We start from the raw sequence: 25,022 nt of genomic DNA on the forward strand, positions 1-25,022 counted from the left end.
AAGGAAGTCAAAACAGAACTGTCCGGTAAAATACCAGACGGTTGGCAACCCTAAGAGTAAATTAGAATCTTATTTCCAAAATATAACATGTTTATCTATAAGTGCATTCTGAATTATTGTTTAGGGGGTCACCTGATTTAAACATAATTTAATTTTGTTTGATGTCACTCGACTGCATTTAAAATTATGTACTGACGCGAATCTTTTAAATGTACGGTAGAATATACAAGGATTCTTTTAAATGTACGAAGAATCACAAATACAAAATAAAAAGTTTGAGATGTTATCTCAATGTTTACCCCATAAATTTTACCGTGTAACTATTATTTGTATCGCAAACTATTATTCTTCTGTTTTTTTTTTTTTTTCTTTCGAGGGAGTTTTAGTATCTGTATGAGTGCACCACTGTGTTCATTCATACACTTTTCTATCTCCCAAAACATGAAAACTTGATAAATCTTCTAAAAAAACAAACTGCTCTCAGACTGTTGAAATTACCAATCATTACCAGCGACTATGATACTTCTATTTATCCTGTGTGTGAAGGGTTGAGGGCTCTACTGCCTATTTACGCTTGCACGAAAATCGAAAAATTAAAGATTTTCTCCCTGTGAAGTTATGGTTTTATGGTTTCATAAAAATGTAATCTAAATTATAATCAATTGTGTCAAAGAATTATAAACCTTAACAGTTATAATTTTGAATACAGGGTTGACTATAGGAACATACAGCAACTTCTGGGGTGGTAATACCGGATACCGGTCGAAGGAGTTGGAAAATGTAAGCACTGATTTACATGCATGTTACATGAGATGCTGAAAGTGGCATCTATGAACATCAAGGAATATTTCCTGCAAATATATTTAATTAGCATTTCAAGCCAAGATAATTCGCTATATTGCTCAAAACTAAATCGGCGAACCTCCAAGCGGTGAATTTGTTTCCCAATACAACTCACTTGAAATTATAATTTGCTTAGGTCTAATTTGTACTACGCAACAGAGATCATTGAAATCTCCCTTTTTATTCAATTACCTATATAAAGATTTTACAAATAGTAAGGTAAAATAAAAGCAGGAAATGAACTTTACAAACTGTGATATGGGTTTGGGAATTCTAGTGATAGATGCGAAATTATACACACAAATTAGATACACGCATATCTAGTTAAAACCAAAGTTTTTAAAAATGAAAGTATCACATATTTATATTGAGCACGTCTAAACAAGGTCAGTTATTAAGAACTTTTAGAATATATTTATGTAGGTAAACATGTGTGGTTGTATTATTCTTCATTTGGACAAATTTGAAAGTAGAATAAATTGTTTCGAGTATTCATGAGCCAATCTGAGTTAAATTATTAATATTAAAATATTTTAATGGGCATTTTAAAGGTGTGCTGCTTTTTAAATATTAAGTAGCTTCAAAGTCAATATTTGTTTTACTTTCGATAACGTAGTTTTTGATGTTAGTTGTAAATATATTAACGATTACGATAATATATTAACGATTATTAACATGCGCCGTATGATGTGTATAAGCAATAATCATAGTAGTATTCATTGAGTTATATCGTGGAATACCGGTATTATGAATTGTACTAACAGTCGGAGTAAAATAATTAAGCCTGTAATATCATACATCATTCTGTATTAGTCATATATATGTTTGTAGAGAGTCACCGATAATTTCAGAACTACTTACATATGATCATTTAACTCTACAGTAGTTAAACTTTCCAAATTCACACAGTATTTAGGTTATAATTTATGGCAAATAAAAGTAAATTACTGTCAAGCACGATGCACGAATATGCATGAAAATCACAAAGTACGGAAGTGTTACGATGTACCGTACTTGTTCAATAATTTTCAGTCTAAATCAAGAAAATGAAGAGTAATAAACTGTTATCAGTTCTTAACAAGACCAGAGAAGACATAAAATTCGTATAAACTAAACTAACAGTTAAACAAAGGAGGTAAACAGAAACTTTATTATCACTCATGCCTTTCGGTAATGCTTTCATAATCAATTACTTTTTCATTTATTTCAGTACTTATTACAAGAGAAAGTTTTCTTATTTTATTATCCCAGTATAAATTTCAATTTACGTTCTGGAAGTAATTTTATACTTTTGAAATAGCAATTCACAAATGATTGTGCCTTTGGCAAGAAAATTTGTGTGTACAATGTAGAGGACAGCATTGGGTCCGTGTGTGTGTCCTCCCACATTCTCATTCCTCCAATTATTTCATAGTCATTCACTTTCTATAATCATTCTTATTTAGCCTAAAGACCATAACGATGGAACGTGAAATTGAAGGTTTCATTTATTTTTAATTTATTTTACGTATACGAAGCAATAAGCAAACAAAGTATTATTATCATAATTTTGTGGTAAATTTTTGAATGTCAGGTCATTTGATGTGTATAATAAGTATTTTAATAGGTTAATAAACAATCCATCTATTTTAGCTGTTTACTTAATTGCGATGAAATTCAAATGGTAATAAGTTTTTCTCACGTCTAAATATACGGAACATTAACAATTTCTTTGATCGCACATAGTAAACGATTTGATGGAATTTAACATTTGAGATATTGACACGTTTGTCATTATCTTAGAAATGGCACTGAGGGTATTACGTTAGGTAAAGTTCAATCTGATATACTCTGCCATATTGTTTAAAACTTTTCATCAAATGTTACTGAAATATTGGGTATCAAACATTTAAGAGTTTACCAAAAGGATTGATGAGGTTTTGTTATGTATAGCAAAAGAAATAAATCACTATTTTATTAACCAACTTGTTGATTGCCTCAGGTCAATCAATTGTCAGTATTGATTTCTTAGAATCCCTAGCTATTCTAACAAATATAATTCTGGACAACAGAAAAAGTTTGCAGTCGAATTCACTGTCTTTGAATACAATATCAGAGCATGGCTTTAATATTTCATCATATCTTTTCATTCATCATATGTACTATATGTTAGATAAGTCACAACGGAAGGATGTATGTGCCTTCTTCACTTGGTTATTTTTACAATCATATATATTCAATGTTCTAGAACCATCACACCTAATACTCATAGATACATAATAAATAAGAAATATTTGTAATTTCTATATGCATTACTAATCACTTATTACTTGAACTATTGAATATCTTAGAATGTATGTAAAAAAAATACAGGTTTTTTAAAAGTAAATTTAAAATGAATTGTTGCTATACTGTTATGTCATTGTTAAATTAAATATAAGCCAAATAATATTACCGATAAAAAATAAAATTATTGAAAGTTATTTTAATATCAACCAATATCATTTAATGTTAATCACATTTTTCGTTTATGTGATTGTAATGTATACCTAGGTAAGTGAGATACCATGGTAGCATGTTTCAGTGATACGTTGTAATTTATCTAAAACATATCTTACTGATATATTTCATATTAGCTTACAAATTCTGTATTTAATATTATTTGAATGTATTTATTTATTTTTTCATAAAATACAGTTAATTCTCATTATTCTTCATTCTGCACTTAAAGGTAATTTGACACATATCTAAGCATCTAAAATCATAAAGTTCGTATAAATTATCATAAATGTGACGACATAAAAACAATGAAAACACGGTGACCGCTATTAGTTATGCGTAATTGAGGCAAAGCTTTGAAAACAAGTACTATTTACAATTCATTTTCTTCAAACTATAACATAAGAACAAAAGATAAAATAACTGATTTGACCATAGTATTGTTAATAATATGCCATATAAAGTGGGATCTGAAAGGATGTCAGATTTGTAAATGTAAGTATGTTGTAATGAGACAAAAGGTACAGTAAAATGTAAAAATGTTGCCTGTGTATGTTCATCATAACTGTTAGTTAGCTGATTTGATGCATTATATTAGCTATGCAATAAATCAGATCTATTTGACCTGCTATTTATTTGTTTATTTACTTTGACTTCCCAAATATACATGTATCACTATAAGCACTAATGAAGATCATATTGTCAGAGGGAACCCCACACTCGAGATATGCGCACCAAAGGCAAACTCGGAACCCAACGATTTGGCTCTGCTCCTTCTTTCTTTCTTTTACTTTTGTAAAACAGTAACTATTTATTTTCTTCCAATTTTGATACCAACGACATATTAATGTCAATTAAATAAAGGGAGTTAGTGCTGACGTATTTCTGTTTGAAATACATACATGCATTATTCAATAAAATATTCCATTAGATGTCAAAGTCCATCATTTGATATATTTCAAATAACTTCCTGTAGTTCTGCATTACTGCATTTAAACGATTCACATGAAACAAGTTAATGTTTTGTTGATTTTACGCAAATTAAAGAATCATTGGGTTCCAAATATAACACTGTAACCCCGTATAAAAGATTTTCTGAAGGTTTACAAAGATGCAAAAGTGCTTGAAATTGAATAGTCGAAAAGTTAACAGCCTACTTTCGAAAATTTGTGTTTTAGGTTGAATGATAGTGGCGTCTTTCCCTGCGGATTAAAACCAAAGTACGTTAGACCAAATATTTTTCTTAATTTTACTTCAAAGACAGTGCCTACGTTAAATGTGTTCTGAAAGTCAGTTCAATAGTAATGGATATTGCAAAGTTATTATCTATTAAAAACTGTATATTCATCATCATTTAGTATATTTTAAAGTTGTGTTAATTTACAACTTACTCTATCATATTAGAAAAGGCATATCTTCTTCAGAATTGATAGGGGGACAGTAACACCAACTAGAAGAGGACATAGTATGTTTGCTTATCCAATATTTGGTTGTGGGTACACCCTCTCCCCCATCACTTTCGAAATGTATTTTGAAAGTGAAGTGTTCTATATCTTAACATTGACAAACCAAAATGCTTAAAAGTACTTTTCGCGAAAATGGGATGTCTTCTTCATATGCAACTAAATTAGATAATATTGCCTTACTAACGTTTTCTGATATATGTTACCTGTGAGAACGTTATATCTCAAGAACTACTTTGTACAGATATCGTAAAATATAAAAACTAAGATACGAATATATATATATATATATATATATATATATATATAGGGCCGGATCCAGGATTTTCTGACGGGGATGCACCAATAACTATAAATACATTTGAATTAAATTTGAACTGTTTAAATGTCTTTAGATACCTGTGGTGTGAATGAGGAATTGCTCTGGAAATGCTAAATGTCTGCTCTCGGTGAATCCTTTTCTTTCAATCTTCAGAAAATTGACTTGATTTTACAAAACTTCCCTTTCCTTCAAGCCCAAACGGAAACATGACAGCAGCAATTTTCGGAAAGTGTTGATATTTTCACTGATACACAAACACACACACACAAACATACATACATACATATATATATATATATATATATATATATATATATATATATATATATATATATATATATATATATATATATATATATATATATATATATATCATCAAATGAAATCTCTGAGTTTTACGTCCCACGATTATGCAGGTTAGGCTAAAGGAGACAGTGATGATGAGGAATGAATGAAATGGTGGAATGAAGAAAGTGGGAGGAAACGGGAGAACCCCGAGGAAACCCACGCACACGGTGTTTGTCCACCACAAAGTTCACTTGGCGGGGGCTGGGATTGAACCCGGAACCCCAAGCACCAGAGATGAACGCTCTACCACTGGGCCACCGCGGCCCTTCACACACACACACACACACACACACATACATACATATATATATATATATATATATATATATATATATATATATATATATATATATATATATGTATGTGTGTGTGTGTGTGTGTGTGTGTGTGTGTACTCGTATATTATATGGCTACTGTTGAAAATTAGAGCTGGTTATTTCTAAACGAGATATCAATTTTACTGTAACTTGTAATTATCAGTATATTTTGTATTACCTATTTTTGTCAAATGTTAAAAGTATTTTGCAACTCCCAAGTAAACTAAATCTCTTGGAAGTGCTTTACTGGATTACAATTTCTTCTAAATTTCACTAATCTATTTTTCTCATGACAGAAGAACCATTGTTTTCTTTCTTTTCCTTCTCTCTCTCTCTCTTTCCTTTTTTCCTTTCTTTCTTTTCTTTTTTTTTACAATTTTTCATTTACTCATTGATATTTCATATTGATGATTAATCTCCTCTTAACTCATTACTGTTAGTGATTATTCGTTTAATCAGATTGATTTTGAAGGACATGGTTTTCACTTTATATCTTTCACAATATTTAGTCCTCTCCCTTTCAAAATTAGTAATAAATCCAGGCTCCTGTATGGCGATATGCTTTTTCCAAAATGAGTGATTGAATTATTGTTTACAATTTAGAGTTTTATAATATGTGTTAAATATTTTCGAGGAAATTAAGCAAAGTAAGCTTCTTCGATTTTCCGAGTAAAATTGCACATTCTTCGAGAATAAAATTTTAGGTGACTTGGTGATTAGGTGTCATCAGGTAGGTGTCCTAAAGAATTATTTCTACAGTTCAAGTAAGGGTTTGTAGCATAAGTTTATAAATTAATATAACGTAACAGTGTTATTGTTATTAAAACGTAGGATGGAGATCAAAAGACAGTTCCTTGCCAAATCTATGAAATGTTTAGGTCATGAATATCTATTAATTACGACTACTGCGACAATGAAATAATCATATCGCCTGACGCTAAGTCAAGCTATGAAAGGATTCACGCCGACCTTATAATCTTTTCTAATTACTTTATTTCTCCACAATATAACTCTCCAAAATTCACATTTGCATTTACTTCATTAAGCTGATATCTCCGATAAATCGTAACTTAATTAATCTAATACTTTTCCATTCACAAATTCTGTAATCTCAAAAACTGATCCGATCTAATCATCTTTCTCATTTAGAGACAATTCCTCTGCAAATTCTGGCAGCTCCTGCATATTAAGTATGTTACGATAACTCAAAACTATTTCTGTTCAAGATACCGTAACAATAATATTATGTGAACGTATTTTTTTGTAAGAATAATAGTAGTATGTAGTTAATAAATAAATAAAATTAATAATGTACTCACCTAAAATAGCTGGTCGCAATTGTACTTCGTGGGCCCCGGCGATGCTTAACAGCAGCAGGAAGCTGGGGACCCAGCGGGGGCAGCTCATGGCTTCCTGCAACAACAAAACAAGAATATAAAATGGTCACTTGAACATTGCTTTTGACTTATTCCTCTCCTCTCCCACCACCTCTCTCACTTTATAATGCTTGGTTATTTCTTTTTTACACACGCTCGTGGAACTGAAGCGTGGCATCTGACGACTCGACCTGGTTCAACACCAAGAAGTTTCCCTCCTACCCTTCTCTTCATTTCATCATGTCATGTCGTGACCACTCACACTACCACTACATAAAAACAAGTATGATTGTACTTTAATTTTTGAAAAGGAGACACATCTTGGATTGAAGTAAGAACAGTGTATATTTAAGTTATTCTCAAAACATTAAAATCTAAAGGATAAATTATTTCAATGTTGTCCGTTCTACTTATTGTTCAAAATTGCAAAAGTCATTTTGTTTAGCTGCATTACTATAATTTTTGATGAAAGACTGCGACAACGGGGTAACTTAAGTCTGCCCCAATTTCTGTCAACTGATTCAGAGAAACACTCATATACTTCTCTTTAAAACTTAGCAAAGATCAAACGTCTTTTTTCCTTCTTTTTTGTTAACACAAGCAAAGTTCAGGCACGTTTAAAAACATGACATAGTTGCCAGATTCAACCATTAGTCATGAATTCACCATTATTCATCATCAATCATTAATATTCGATTTTTGTAACGAGGTCGTTGTTACTTACAAATTTGGCTTCTGATCTGTATTCTTTGTGATATAGCAATCGGAACAATCGGAGAATAAAAATTCTCTCTTTCGAAAAATGTTAATATGTATTTAACAAATTTCCACATACCGCCTATGAAGCCAATTTACACGGGAATAATCAACAACCAATAATATGAATAACAGTAGAAAGGAAGTGAAAGGAAGTTGGTCAGGGCCTATGTTTAAAGATATCAACCCAACATTTATCTAGTGGAACTGAAGAAAAACCTCAATCAGAATGTCCGCCCAACGGATTCAAACCTAGAATCTTCCGGTTGCGAAGCAAGAACGTTCATCACTAGGTGAAGATAACCCTGGGATTTAGTGGTCAAAGAATTGATAAACGCATTCCAAATAACCTGTGCCGTTTTCATAGCCACCAAGAAATTCTGATTTTATCACACCAATGGGAAATTACTAAAAGACAAGTATCTGCACGTCACTATATATAAATATCATAAATGAATAATTGCATAATGCTGTTGGTAATACACAGACGGAAAAGCCTCAAAGAATAAGCATCGATATGATAGGTGGATATATACGTATAATTTTATGCACTGTAATATTTTTCGACAAAAATTGCTCTTGATGTCAAAAATGGTCTGAATGCTCAAAGTAGAGAGAGAGAGAGAGAGAGGGAGAGAGAGAAGATGGGAAAAATATGATACACAAAGGTTAATATTTCTTGAGAGTATTTTGTTATGCGTCCTTACTAATGAGAATACTTGTCACGCCATACTTTACTTAGCTTGTCAAGCATTTTGTTGTTAAGTGGGTGAGAGAACAATTACATTAAATCCCAAACGCTGGATGACTACAGCCATGCGTACTATAGGGAAAATGTCTCCTTTCAAAACTTCAGGTATGTAGTAATTAAGGCTTTAAAAATGTTAAAGTAAGGCTTTAAAAAGCTAAATAAAGTTATAAATTTTCGAAATTTAGGTTTCACTACGCAAATAGCCTATAAATCAAAGACAATGAAATTTCTCTACCTACCAATAAGTATCCCACCCCGCAGAGGGTAGGTATAACATTATTAGCCAATACCCTTTGTCAGTAATTTAAGATTATGATAATAATAATAAGTAGTTTTAATGGACTCCTTAGTGGGACTAAAAAAATGACCTCGCTGATATAACCACCATCATCATAGGTATTCTGCCATTATTGGAAGAAACTTGTCGCAAATGAGAAGCTTCTATGCCAAACGGTCTCCCGCTAACCTCTTCATCTTCACGTACGATATTTCTGTTTTGATATCGTCCATTAATTGTGGTCTCCTTCGCCCTCTCCCTCTCTTTCCTGCCACCATACCCTCTAGCATGTCCCTCATGACACAGTTCCTTCCTAGCCATTGCTCCAACCAGTTTCTCTTCCTCTTCTTAGTAATACCTAAAATTGTTCTTTCCTCCCCTCATCATTTCTAAGACCCACTCATTCGTTTTGCGCTCGACCCAGCCAACTCTCCACATCCACATTTCGAAAGTTTCCAGACGTTTTTAATCATTTTTGCGTAATGTCTATGTTTCTGACCCATACAATACAATATTCCACACGAAGCATTTTGTGAGTTCTTTTCTCAACTCTTTATTCAAGATGCCACAAAATAGTATTCCCTTTCTCTTAAAGGCTTCTTTCGCCATTCCTATCCTTTCTTTTATTTCACGTTCACCGGTGATATAAAGATTATTTTACGTTGAAGGAAGGCCGTAAGTAACACGTAGTCGACTTTACCACTTATTTTCATAAGAACATGAGAAAATGTACCGTATTTTTTCGTACCGTCTTGTCGAAAGAATAGTGAATAAACTAAAGTATTTTTTTTAAAAAAAATATGTTTAATGTAGTAGTGTATTTCACGGCACTTTTGCTATTAGAAGCTGCTATTTCAATGTGGTTAATTACCCAGGAGAGCGAAACTTTTCGCATTGGGGTATATGCGATTTAAATTCAGTGTTAAATTGTAGGACCTGATGCAAAAAAGGCACTGAAGTAAAAACAAACAAATCAGTACTTCTATATGTGCATTTCTTGCTTCTAAATTAAGTATGTGTGTACGGACTTCATAAGACGTCCCGGTTTTATATAGTATGTTCAATCCTCCCCAAAATTGTTCAAAATTCCAAATGTCTTGGCTTTTCTCCAAAACATAAGTTAATAACTTATCATTCGTGATATATATATATATATATATATATATATATATATATATATATATATATATATATATATATATATATATATATATATATATATATATATATATTCTAATTTTATTAGTCATTGATAGTCAACTAGTAGGAATAATCTACTTTCTGTCACTCAGTTTTGAAGAGAAGTAAACTGTTATATAGTTAATTATGATACTTCAACAAAAATCAAGTGGTTATGTTGCTACAGTGTAAATTTGAACATGAATATAATATAAATTTTTATAGGGTGTTCTACTTTCTGGTGTAAATTTTCATAGAACGTATTGCTTTTTAGACTAAAAATCTGGGAGTCCTAACTTTAAAATGTGTTTTTTCCAGCAGACGGAAGATATTTTTTTTTTTTCAAAAAGCAGTATAAAACATTTTGTCTAAGTTTTTTTATTATTATTTTAAAGGCATTTATGAAAACTACAAAACTTGCTCAAAACATATATGACTAGCTATAATCACAATACTTCTTCTAACATTTGAAAATTTTCTTTTAACATTTTTTGGGGAAAAATAAGATATTGTATTATAAGTTATTGTACAGGAATTGACAATAATAATACATAAAAAAAATTATGCAAAATCTTAAAAATTGAGTATACCTTTCCTGGATATTAGAAAATTATTTGACTCTAATATTCATGAAAAAGTTTCAAAACCTGATCAGGATCTAAGTTTCTCGATTCCATTCTCAACAGCATAAACGTGAACTCGATACGTGTTCAAATAAGCTTCCTCTGTGGAAAAACAATGCATTTGTGATATCTAGCTGTTCAAATTTGAACAAAGTGAAGCCAATAAATGTGCATAAAAAACATGCTGCGAATATAACTGGTAGTTCATTCGCAATAAAAATGTAAAGCAAAGGGCGGTCTTCGTCCTCTGGACATTAGATCCGCGACGGGTGTAGTCCGTAGCTCATCAGACAGTGTTACATCTCTGCAAAGTTATATTTGTGTAATTTATGGAGGAATATATGGTAAGTTTATCGTCTCTTCTCAGCACCGAGACTATATAAAATGTGGTCCTACAGTTTAAGGTGGAATCCCAACCAGTGTGATGCATTCAATACTCCCCTACCGGAAATCGAACTCGGGACCTCGTGAATATGTGAATAATATAATCTTTACTCTGTTATATTGAAAACTATATTTATTGAAAACTATATTTATTTTCAATTTTTGTTCGATAGTTCTGCCTTGTAAAGTCACTATTTCAATCAACTGAGTGAAGAGGACTTGACAGAATTATTACCAGACAAAGAACGACGTTAACCCGTTAGTAAGTCTCCTAGACGTGGGCTCAGACTCTAGAAATTAATGCCATCCCAAACAACGACCCAGCGCCAACGTTCTAAATTCAAATTCAAGTTTTTAGCTATGAACATAGGAAATTCCTCTGTCGGTTATGTTGATTCTAATACCTGAGATAAAACTTGACTAGTACATAATAATAATAATAATAATAATAATAATAATAATAATAATAATAATAATAATAATAATAATAATAATAATAATAATAATAATAATAATGTGATAATTTTATATAAGAATTTAGGACTGAGTAATTATCTTTGAATTTCTACATGGAAATTATTACTATTATATTGAAAATAGACAGAATAATCTTTTAAGTTCTTTTGGAAGATTTTGCTTCTATGATTCTTTGGGGAATTATTGTATTCTTAAGTTTTTGTCTTCACTAACTTAAAATGTTTTAAAAAGAACAAAATGATTAAGAAATTAAATAATACTTCATCTTGACAAATTATAATCGGTTGTATCATTTACCAGCTTACTTCTTACGATGTACCGTGCATTCTGATTTTGCCCTAAGGATGGTTATTTTGTGCTAACTATTCATGAATTTCTTGGTACGTCCAATTAATTTATTATGTTAACGACTCATGTTAACCACATAGCGCCAGTTTTTTTTTTCGAACCTTGCATTCCATGGTACATTGAGCCTGTAATGTCACTCTTAGAAACAGTTATGCGAGCACACAAGACTATTTTTACTTGCGTAGTTGCCGTTGTTTCATGTTGTTTGTCCAGGTGAGTTACCGAGGTTTTTATGTTTTACTTTTTTATTTTTTTAATTATTGAGGTGTTGAAGAACGTGTTTTGATTTAGTAAAATCTCTGAGGCATGTGATTGATTTCAACAGCGTCTTCGGTGAAGTCCCTTGCTTCTAACGACGAGTATCTCCCATGTTTTTATTTTCCCTCTCTCCTTCTCTTTGTAGTATTTCGGAAGCACATCAAGCGAAAATTGAAACAAACAACAAACATAGGCGTGTACATGGGAAAGAAATTTACAGTTTATATATATATATATATATATATATATATATATATATATATATATATATATATATATATATATATATATATATATATATCTTTTAAAGATAAGTCCACGAAACAGCAAGACAATGCTGGTTTTTAGTTTTCAGCCCTTAAAAATGTAGTATACGATATAAAGAAGAATAAAATTATATAGTTTCTGTTTGCCTGGACATAGTAGAACTGTTCAAAAGTATTTCTTACTAAATAGATTCCTTAATTGAGACAATTAAAAGTAGTGCAAATGAAAATGAAATCTTTAAGCTTTACGTCCCATGATTATGCCGGCAAGGCAAAAGGAGACGGGGATGATGAGAAATGGATTAAATGGTGGAATGAAAAAAAAGTTGCCGAGAAAACCTACGCACACAGTGTTTGTCCACCACAAAGTTCACTTCGCGCGAGCTGGGATCGAACCAAGGACCCCATGCACCCGAGGCGAACTCTCTACTACTGAGCCACCGTGGCCCTAAAAGTAATAAATGTGTTATTGTCAGGTCTATTTGTCACAGTTAAGATAAATAAACACCAATAGATTCTATGTATTTCTTAACAGTGCATTTTTTACATATGCAGTGTGTAAATAAACAATCAAATTAGCAAAATAAAAAAAAAACTATCAATTATTATATCTTTTACCGCCATAAAAATTCGTTTTTCTCGAAAATTAAGCATGAGGATTTGCACTCACTCATATAATTTTGTCAGTTCAATGACAGCCATCGATTGGTGTGTCTTATCTTTGGACTTTTTTGTGTTTCGTTAAACGTTAGCGAAATTTAATAAAACCTTCATAAGCTATAATATTCGAATGGCTGATTATCATGAAGCAATTTGAGGCGTTACTTGAGTTAACAGATTGCAAATATTTGTCTAAAAAGCCAAAAATTACGACGACAGGAGTGCTGGCGACACTTCGCCCAACTGAAATCTTCAGCAGCGTACAGTTTGGGTTCTGTCGCTTAGTTTTGTTCAGACCATAAGTAAGAATTGACCAAGTTCCTCTCAGAGATTAACATCCTCCTTAACCCTTTCACAGAGGAAGTCGACTTTTGTCGACAGAACCAAATTTCCTTAACATGCGAATGTCGACTATAGTCGACGTGTTAAAATTTGTTTGTCCGTATCTTGGCTTTGTCGAGAGTAGTCGCCAAAGTTGTACCGTTCATTTTTGTTTGTGTTCTATTGTTTTCGATAAACAATAGAAATCACACAGAAAACCTTTGGCGACTACAATCGACAAACCCAAGACACAGACAAATTTTAACACGTCGACTATAATCGACATTCGCAGGATAGGGAAATTTCTTTCCGTCGCCTTCCACAGTGAAAGGGTTAAAAGAAAAAAAAATAATAACAAGGAGGAAGAATGAACCAGTAAAAACCGTAGAAGGAGGAAACAAAAAAGAAGAGGTGACTAGTTTTTTGGTGTAGTTATTATTCAGAACTGAAATGTCAAGGGAAATAAAAACAAGAATAAACTATGTATGATGACTTGTGTCAGTGCACAGTTTTCTTGATTTCCTTTTCAGCATGGTCACCCACTACCTTTGACGTAGATTTCGCTCTTCTCCCCCCCCCCCCGATTTACAGTAATTTACATTATTTCTAGGAACATGTCGACATTTGTTGGTTTCGACTTTGACCAGATTGAACCAAATTTAGAAGGCCACTAAAGTAGGTCATCAATTATCTCGATACCAATTTTGGTTGAATTTTGTCAAACCGCTCATAGGAAATAAAAATTCACACAGATTGATGACATGTTAATAAAAAAAAAAGTATAATGGCTCATCGTGAGAATGAACAATAGGAATGGTGAAAGAAAAAATTAAACCTTTCAGTTTTACGTCCCACGTTATGCCATGTAGGGTAAAGGAGACGGTGATGATGGGAAATTAATGAAATGGTGAAATAATGAAAGTGGGAAGACTCCGAGGAAACCCACGCACACGGTGTTTGTCCAGTATAAAGATTACTTGGCACGAACTGGGATCGAACCAAGGACCTCACGCAACAAAAATGAACACTCTAGCACTGATCCACCACGGCCCCCAATAGTGAAGGAAGTCTTAGGAAGAAGGCAAATCTGCCAATGATTGCAAAATAATTATTACAACAATTTCTATATAGTTTTTCACTTAATATATTTTATGTTGCATTTCTGAAATAAGAAATAAAGAAAAATATGCATTGAAAGAGATCCAAATGAACCACGTATGTGTTCGTTTCAGTAAACATTGATTCAAGAGTAAACAAGTTCCAATTTATACATATATTAGGCATAATTTTCACGATTTTTGTAATTCAATAAATAAAATTTCTGACATTGTATATGTGTTTAAGTCTACAATTTTACAATTCCCCGTATCAGTACAATCCTGAATATATACTTAGTCAGTGCGTTTGAAATCTCAGTCATATAAAATAAACACGGATAGAATATCTAAATTCTTATTTATTGAAGTTCCAGATCACTCTGAACACTCCTTTTCTGTCTGCCTAGTATATATATATGGAAAGAAAGTTATGTTATTTGCTACTACAATATACTTTCCACTGGGTCAATATTGTTCTCACAAATTTGAAGACAATATCTTTAATTACGATAATAGAAACAATAATAAAACCCATAAAACAATAATAATTTATTTCCTGCTTCATAACAAAAGCCACTAACGAGCAATAACTCATGTTAAAGATGCTTGTGCTGAGTAAATAATTGGTTAATGTTGTTTTAACCTTTTACTCTTTCAACTTAATAGTAATTTCATGGACATTTACAAGCTATTGTTCGGAAAGATTCAACATCAAATTTCCATCATTTACATCTCAGAAGATCTGTTCTTCTTAGATGATCAATAATATATATTTTATATGCTTCTTTATGTTTTAAGTAATGTCTCGTTATTTGCCGTTATAACTACGACTAATTAGCTAACCAAACAAGCAATATAAAAATCAGAAAGAAACCATTTATGTGAGTGTACATAAAACATTGGTTGATTGATTAAGGGTTTTATGTCAGTTTTCAGCATCCAGGCAATATTATATGATTGGACCTACTGATGTAAGTAGATATCCAAACCACTGCTCGAGTTTGTATTTTAAGAGAAGCACCCACCTGGCAACTGAAAACGGGAGAACATGAACAGAAAGTACTCATGTTGGCGCCTTCGTTATGAAGCGGCACTCTTGATAAAATACAGTATTTAAAAATGTCATAATTACAAGAAAGAAAAAAAAAGGGACAAGAAATTCAAAGTAATTTAAAAAATATATTTTCCGCTACTGGATGCTAATTAAATTTACTTTTCTCGCCTCCCTTTGCGATCCCCATGTATTCCTCTTGCGTCCCGAAGTTGAGAAATTCCACTTTAGGGGATTTTTATTTAAGGAGCGTGCTTCAACAATAATGAACCCGTAACGATTAAGTCTGTTATCTTATCAATGGAAAATCTTATTCATAACCATGATCATCTTTTGGAAAAGGATAGCAGTTGCGGGAGACATAATAACTGAAACAATTATTTCATCCGAGGTGTCGAAGGAATTATAAAGGTTAAACAGCAATTCGCAATAGTTGTGTTGTGTACACTTTCAAATGTTTAACAAGTTAGTGTGAGAAATAATATGTTTAAAAAATAGAGAAATTTATTGGTGACACACTGTTAACAACGCAACCCAACAATATAATTTAGTATTCTGAGATAAAATGAAATAGATTGCGCTTGTATCTTCTAACCTAACCGATATCTCAACCTATGGTCATAAATAATTTGGTTTTAACATCTTAGCCTTCGTCTCTTAACAACATCTCTATCATACCACATCCCAGCTCGCGCCGTATGGACTTTGTGGTGGACAAACACCGTGCTCGTGGGTTTTCTCGGGATTCTCCCGTTTCCTACCACTTTCTTCATTTCACCATTTCACTCATTTCTCATTATCACCGTCTCCTTTAGCCTAACCAGCATAACCATGGGACGTTAAACTTAAAGACTTCATTTTCAATCACATCGCAGTTTCGATTTAACGTGATACACTGATGTCAGGAACTAGTATAAACTAACAATAGCAGAACTTCAAGTCATTATGAATTTCCATATATTTCGCAAAGGTATTTTGAGTGTGTAAAAGAAAGGGTGTGGAACTAATAAATTCTTCTGCAAATTCTTCATTTAAAAAATACAATTAAAAAGCAACAAAGATTTGTGTAAAACGATTGCATTTGAGTTTAGCGTCCCTTTTCAGCACCAAGCCTATATGAGAGGGGTAAAAGTGAGGAGGACGCTGGGTGACGCCGTCCTCTCACCTTCAAAAAATATGTAAGTTCCTAAAAAATTACAATGGGCAAAGTTAAACAGGAGGACGGTGTGATGTTATGTTGTTACCTACCGTCGCCCTACCTTTTCTGATCTACTTTTACTCCTGCTATATGAGATAAGTACCTACAGCTTAGCATAGGATCTGAGTTCTCGCTGAAAGTTGTAATATATATTTTTTCTATTCCATAGCTAGTAATTACAAATAGTATGTACGTTACTGTTAGAAGGAATCAAACAACAATAAATACAACTTGCTACTCAACGGTTCGAATGTTTCTTATACAGTATACTACATAAATAAATAATTTTAAAAATATTTCAGCAGAATTAAAAAAATATCAACTGCATCAGATTGACAACAAACAAATATTTTAAAACGTTAAAAAATTAATATATTTCGATTTTTTTCAAACACTACGCATGAGATGAAAAGAAAAATGACTTTTTTATATATAGTTTAACGTCCTACAGTTATGCCCTTTAGGATCAAGAAGACGGATGATTAATGAAAGTGAACGATTGTTAAATTAATTTTTCTACTGCTGGGAATCGAACCCAGGTCTTGTGCACGAAAGCAATGGAGCACTAGCAGTACACTACACCAGCGAGGATGCGTAAAATGTAGTACGCATGATAATTCAAATTAAAGCATGGCATTTGATTTATTTCACTGATTGATATATGTATTATATATATATATATATATATATATATATATATATATATATATATATATATATATATATATATATATTATAGTTAAGTAAAAATTGAACTTGAAGATTTGACCATAACTATAGACTGTATCTCATTAACCATGCAATGTATTGTCGTCCTGCTAATGGAAAAATGAAAGCTAATGGAAATGAATAAAGAATGAATACTTTATTTCCAGTTTCATCTTAATAGATGATATAGATCATACAAAATTAAATTTTTAGATTTACAAAAAAAAAAAAAAAAAAAAAAACTTGTTTTTATCATTTTTTCCGAAACCTACGGCTTATGATTTACACTCATTCAACTCATTTTGTTTAATTCAATGAAATGTATCGAATGTTATATGTTTCATTTTTGGACACTTTTCTGTTTCGTTAAACAGTAATAATATTTTGTAATAACCAGTATTAATTGTGCGATGGTTCCTTTGCTTTTAAATGTACCAAACGAATCTTAACTTCTATTTCGTCATTATCTAGAAAATATCTTTTGCTTCTGATAAGCCCCACTTCATTATTAACTCATTTTGTGTGAATCAGAATCTAAAATTGTACAGTTCAGCTCAGAAATTAGAGTAATTGGAGAAAAATAAACCGTAAAGCATATATAGATAATTTCTTACTTTTACACAAAACGGTAGTAATTTTTGTAATCGGTTGTCAAAATTAAAGAAAACTTGAGGATTCCGTATGTAAAGACCTGTTCCGTTACACAGGCTTTCTCCCTGAAATGCTACCTCTTTAAAGTTCTACACCTATCTCTGTTTAATTATTTTGGACATCTATCTAATAATTTATTGTTTTGAGTACACTTTATGTTGTCATATGATATATATATATATATATATATATATATATATATATATATATATATATATATATATATATATATATATATATACCTTTAAACTAATCAAAATGGTGGATATTATGGTTGTTAAGAACATTATGGTATTCTAATTGCTCTGTAAATTTTTATCTTTAGTTTTTAGTTTCGGAAAAAATTAGGAACATTAGTGAAAATCGAATAAATATAACCAAATGTTCTAATATAATAAAGTAGTATGTTCCTAATTGTTAGGAGCATATTTGTCACTGTTAAGAATGGGTATATTACTGTCAAGAGAAGACGCGATATGATATTTAACAGAATTTTTTCATATACACTACATAAATATAGCAATAAGCAATCTGTACCAGCAAAACTGTTAGTTGTTATTGGCAATGGAAGGCGCATTTTTTCAACGCCAATAAAGTTCGTTTTGTCGATTTTTTCGAAAACTGTGCCTATATCTATGCCGTCTTGGTAGTGTCAGAATGATGAGTTTCCTCAGAGTATACTTTAACAGGTGCGTGGTTTTCGTTAAGCACATTTTTTAGATTTATAAAAAGATTTGTTTTTCTTAATATTTCTCAAAAACTACGCATGAAGTTTTACACTAACGCATATCATTTTGCTCTCCTGAATGAGATCTATCTATTGGTGTATGTCTCATCTTTTGACTTTTTTTGTTGTTAAACGCTAATAACATTGTAAAATTTTTAATGAAACTGCCCCAGTTTCTAATTAAAATCATTCTCCGTTACTATGTGAAACCATATACAATATATTATTATATGTAAATTCTAAATACCACATACCTTCCTTACTTTCCTAAAATCGTAGTCCTCTTGTTTTCTCTCTAAAACACTGTATCCGTTCCTTTTCTGTCCTTCTTAAATTTTTCCTTTTCTTTCTTTCTTTGAACTAAATATGGGTTAAAGTGACCGTCCTTGTATTTAATTTGTGGTGTATTTGAGGGGTTGTCTCTTGTTTGTTTCTACTCTTAACAATCTATTTATCCTAAAGGGCATTAAACACACAACACTAAAACTAGAAAGTTTAATTTTGAGATTTATAAATTTTGTGACAGAAATAATTTCGTCGTAGGTAGCAAAACGAATGGTTTCTGTAGAAATATATATATATACAGTAAAATCCCTCTAGTCCGCCCTCGGCTGTTCCGCCACTCCAGTTGATCCGACCATGCTCGAGCCGAACTTGTCCCGACTCGTCAGTGACCCACGAGGCCCATTGTCGTTTACTGCCGTCGTGGGATCGTTGTTTACTTGCTGTTACCGCTTGTCCGTTTAAGTGCTACGTCATCGCTTTTATCGTTTCTTTTGTTGTTCCTGTTTTCTGTAATGTACTGTGCAATTTTTAGTGCTTACTGTTCGTTTGGTGCTGAAAATCCCTACTTTTTTTCTGTATTTTCTGCGTTCCAACCATAACCCCAGTCCCAAAGTTGACGGATTAGAGGGGTACTACTGTCTTCTCATTTAAATTCTCCTACTGGAAGGATCACGTCCCCAATATCCTGCCATGCCTCCCGACTTTCCTTGCGACACTTCCCACTTGCGACAGTCCTATTAGCGACAGGAACTGTTAACTGTCCTATGAGCGACCGATTCGATCTGTTACTGCCCTATGAGTCACTGATTCGTTCATACTAAAATAATGGAAGAAGATAAGGTTCTCTCTTCTAAAATTTGTTTCATGCTAATGTGATTTAGAACCTAACAAAATGTACTATGAAAAATTTCGCTCTACCTGAATTTAATACGTGAGAATGCTCTCATTACATTATCAATCTTTTATAGGTTTTTCCTAATATTATATTTTTGAATTAATTTCTATGAATACATTGACTATATCAAGGGGAAAACTAACTAAATACTTAGAGTAGCTCCGTCTTTGTCTATGATTATAATATAATTAAAAAATTCATGTTAAAATTATACGGAGCATAAGTTTAGATTGAGTATGTTTGTGGCATAAGAAAGAAATCAGATATCTGATATTTAATATATGTGGTTTGCTATATTACGTATACATTTTTGTGAGCCAGGGAGGCAACCCCTGCCTTCCAATCGGCGCCCATGAAAAGAGGCTACCACCTGGGGATATCAAAGAAATCAAGAAACACGGCGTGTTCGAAGAAATTATTACACAAGTTACAAATCTCTCGCAGGACTTAACAGTTCGTCTAGTTATAAGGTACTATTTCAGATTGCTACACGATAAGCTTTTATGTATAAGTCAAAACAAGGGAGGAAGGCAAATTAAGCAATTAGTTTATGTTTTAGTAGCTTACAATAGGGAAGAAGGTAGTTAAAAGACTTTGTTTACCTTTTGGATTGTTTAGAGTGAACTGCATTGTAATTGGTGGGATTGGTTGAGAATAGCCAATCAGATCTGGGATCTCAAAAGCTGTCTTTTGTCATTTACTTTTTTTTTTTTTATTCACGGCGAAACTGTTACACGTTTAAGATTTTCAAAATAAAATATATTACTGGGCTTAGTGAGTAATAATTTGAATCAAATTAAGTACAGGAAACAGAGCTTTTGAAGAAAGGGAATATTACAACTGGATTTTCAATAATACTTTTCATGGAAATATCCCTGTTGTCTCGTTAAATTGTTTGATATGTTTTATGTCAAATCTAACTCAAAATTAAAATAAGTTTTATTTGCACTCACAGTGGAGGAAAAATATATTTGACGAATAGTATCACTGGCACGTACATATTTCATACCAAGGTTATTCGGGCGCTAATAACGCCAGAGGCAAACATACTTTACGAGATGGAATCATATCATCTTCCATCATCTCAATGTAAATTAATCGTTCGCTCATAGAACAGATAACAGTTCCTGTCGCTAATAGGACTGTCGCTTCTGGGACTAATTCGACACCCATGTCTCCATTCAATAATTGCTCAATAAGTAAAAATAAATTATAAATTGTCTTCAGTTTATAAACATTTTCTTCTGTTTCTTCTCATGAACTCTTAAGATTAATTTAAACTTTGTGTTACTCTGGACATATTTAAGTTATGTTAGAATGTTTTGTGTAGCACATACAACATACATGTCTGCTGCACTAGATTCATTGCTGTAATACTTCTGGCTATTTAAACTGGAATTCCCTAATTCTTTATCGGCCATCTACGAAATTGCCGCCTTACGATTATTTTAAATTTATTAATAAATAATATCCCCTGCTTGAAATAGATTGACCAATTTTCACTTGTATCAGGAGAGCACTGTGGTCATTCGACTCTGTATAGGAAATTGGTCTATTGGTTAAATAGGAGATTGACATATTTCCTGGTTTGTTCATTTGATAGTAAAAAGCAAGGTATTGAATATACGACACAATCCTAAATAACATTTGAGACAAAAGAGCATTGTAAATAAGAAGATTCAAATAAACCTAGCTGGAAGGCGTTGTTCGGTCAACACCTAATAGGGAACTTGTTTTTGATAGAGGTTTGCTCGTCTGGTTCACTGTGTAACGTCCTACATTTAAAAGAATGAGTTAGGGTTATAACGTTTACTGGTTCATGCATTGTTAAGATGCGATTTTATGTCATTTCCTGGAATAAGTATGAGAGTCTTTTCGTGTTTGTTGTATGTGAATGGCTGAGCCTTACTTGGTACTAGAGATACTATATCCTGTTTCCTTCTTTCTGAAAGAAACTTAACGAAAAAAGAAAAAAAAAAGCCAAGTTTGTATTTTACATAGTCTCACACAGCATGACGACTGCAAGCAAAAGTGGTCATTAGTTAGGTAGTAGATAAAACAAGTCATGGACACTGAACTTCTCGGTGTATGCGCTCAGACTATAAAGAGTATTTTTGCTTGCGTGTGTATTCCGGGTGTTTGCGTCCTTAAGAAATAAGTCTTGTTCTAATAAAAAAATAATTAGAATTCCAATATTGACATATAAGTGACAATTTTTCCATTTGGACCGCTTGGATATCTAATGGTGCAACTCCAAATTAGAAATTTCTCAGGAGAGAACTTTGAAGTTAAAAATATAATGAAAAGTACATGTTTATTTTTGGCACCCAAGCTGTCCATTTGGAGGTAGCAATAAATAGTTTATTTCCCTACAATTGAAACTAAAGAAATAGACATTACGAAGTTGCTTATTCATTTAAAAATACAATGCAATATATATCCTTTCAATTTTTAAGTCCTAATTTAACGCTGATTCTTTTTCATCTAGTTGTTGAATATTATTGCTTGTACTTGACATGAACGTTTTTACAATGAAAGTTACGCAAACTTATTAGTGACTAGGGTCAGGAATTTTACTTTTCTGTTGTAATCTCAAACTCATTAACCTGCAGTTACTGATTCATATATTATTGTTCATATATTATTGTTAGTAGTAGTAATAGCAGTAGTAGCAGCAGCAGTAGTAGTAGTATCTACGTGACCTTTCCCTTTGAACCATGAACCATGTCTCATATAGCTTCAGTGCTGAAAGGAACGCTAAAATCAAATGAATCTTAACACACACGCCAACACAAATATAGAATATAATATTGAATTCAACATCAGATCAATTAATTGCTCCGAACCCTTGCCCGTAGCTTATGTAGTACAATCTTTCAAGGTTTGCGCCCAACTACATGGTTTACCACGTTTCCCAGTTTGAAAACAACTGCTTTCAAGGTTAACGGGATCTTCTACTAGAACAAGTGAGTAGATTGTAAAGAATCAAGTAGCATCAAATAAATTCTATAAAACTACAATATAAAAGTAATGCTGAATTACTAAGTTGTAAAATAGTGAAAGTCAACGATAAATTAGTTCAAAGTGCATATAATCTTGGGAATTAAGCTGAAGAGAGGATTTTGATTGAAAATTTCACAATCTGAAATTGAGTTCATATTCTCATTAGGATTTAAAAAATACGCTAAAACGAGACTACGATTAATTTAAAATAATTCTAAATTATGTTTTCAAAAAAATAGGTCAACGTATATAATGGAATTTGTCTTCTTGGATTTTAATGACTTTTTTGCAAAAGCATCCTTTATTGATTTAATAAATTGTTTGTGCCCTGAATGTGTGAACTCAAATTTTTCTACTCTGAAAAGAAGTTTTGGTAAACAAACAATTCAACATTTCATCTTTGATGCTTCCTAACCACTCATTTCATTTCTAAGTTTATATTTAGTTTTGTGTTATTTCAGAAGTAAAACCTAGATGGAATCAGCTATAAAGATTTAATTTTCACTTTAATCGTCTAGGTATATTTTATTGTAGGCTTATTAAACTTCAGATGTTATTTTAGAAACAGATGTATTATTATTATTATTATTATTATTATTATTATTATTATTATTATTATTATTATTATTATTATTATTATTATTATTATTATTATTATTATTATTATTAAAGAGTTGTAATTGTAGAAGATGAGCATTAGTTATGTATAGAATTGACAGTACTGTACAAAATTTGTGTACTATCTTTACCGGAAATCATTATCGATTATTTCATTTATGAAAGAAAAAATGTCTAACTAAACTAATTGGTCGCTATGATGAATTGTAGGCTGTGTATAAAAAGTATTAATTATTCACATAATTTTAAGAAAGCAATGTTTTTAGAAATTTAAATATTTTTTATTTATTATAGTTATAGTGCCTAGATTTTTTTAAAAAAAAGTATCGTGAACAGTTACTGAAAACAGACAATAAAAAGTTAAAGAATATCAGAATTTAGCAGAAAATAGTAGTGCTTCTAGATTGCTGAAAAGTCATCCTTTATTGACGTTAGCAATTCTTCATTATAAATATACACTGCTGAATAAATATATTTACTGAAAATGTTTAATCTCAGATTATTTTGGAGTTTAAGGCCCCACGATTATGTGGATAATGAGGCTAAGGTGGATAATGATGATGAGATTAATGATATTAGTGGAATGACGGAAGTGGGAGGAAACGGGAGTACCCTGAGAAAACTCACTCGATGTTTGTCCACCATAAATCCCCCCTTGGCGGGAGCTAATATCAGATTAACATCAATCAAGTTTGTTCTATGTATTTCCCCCTAATTCTTCTTAAGAATGGCAATTAGTGATTTTTTTTTTTTTTTTTTTTTTTGAAAATACGAGACGTGATTTTGGTTGTCAATAACACAAGAACCAAAAGCTTGCACAGAAAAATTTCACATTTATACCAAGCAAGTGAAGGCCAAGTTTCACAGAAAGCTTGGAAAGATCGGATGATCTATGAAGGTAGCATACGATATTATATTCTGTATTTGTGATTGATTTTTTTTTCACAAAAATCAAGTGGTTTTAATGGACAAACATACTTGTATAATGTTTAAATAGTTACAACATAATCTTTCATATGCTATAGCCTTACAGTTAAGGTTAATTTAAGGGATACAAATATGTGTTATAAAATCATCGAATTATATGAGTAACTGCTGTGCGTATAAGAGTTTAAATTGAAGCTGACCGTTAAGAAGATTCAACCGAAAGGGCTAATTTTTTTTAAAGTTTAAACGATTAACATAATTATAGAGAAACAAAGACATTAGGGAAAAATTCCTTCCAGTTATACGATCCATTTCCGCATTCTTTCGAAGGACATCACGTAGATGAAAGGGTTTGGAGAAAGAAGAATAGACGGCAAATATTATTGGTTAGAAGCCTCCTCTCATCACTACCGAA

At 31.8% G+C, this 25,022-nt stretch overlaps 1 protein-coding gene across 1 annotated transcript in view; it reads right to left on the reverse strand.

Annotated features, from left to right (window-relative positions):
• The window catches only part of LOC145694894 (uncharacterized), an 85,552-nt gene that overhangs the window by 29,346 nt on the left and 31,184 nt on the right, over positions 1–25,022 (reverse strand). Inside the window, exon 2 of the mRNA XM_081771619.1 lies at positions 7,091–7,184. Within this exon, the coding sequence (XP_081627745.1) occupies positions 7,091–7,178 (88 nt within the window). The 5' untranslated portion in view covers positions 7,179–7,184. The remainder of the gene's footprint in view (positions 1–7,090; positions 7,185–25,022) is intronic.

Source organism: Thermobia domestica, chromosome 9 (assembly GCF_964235325.1).
Source record: "Thermobia domestica chromosome 9, izTheDome1.hap1.1, whole genome shotgun sequence".
Classification (NCBI taxonomy): domain Eukaryota; kingdom Metazoa; phylum Arthropoda; class Insecta; order Zygentoma; family Lepismatidae; genus Thermobia; species Thermobia domestica.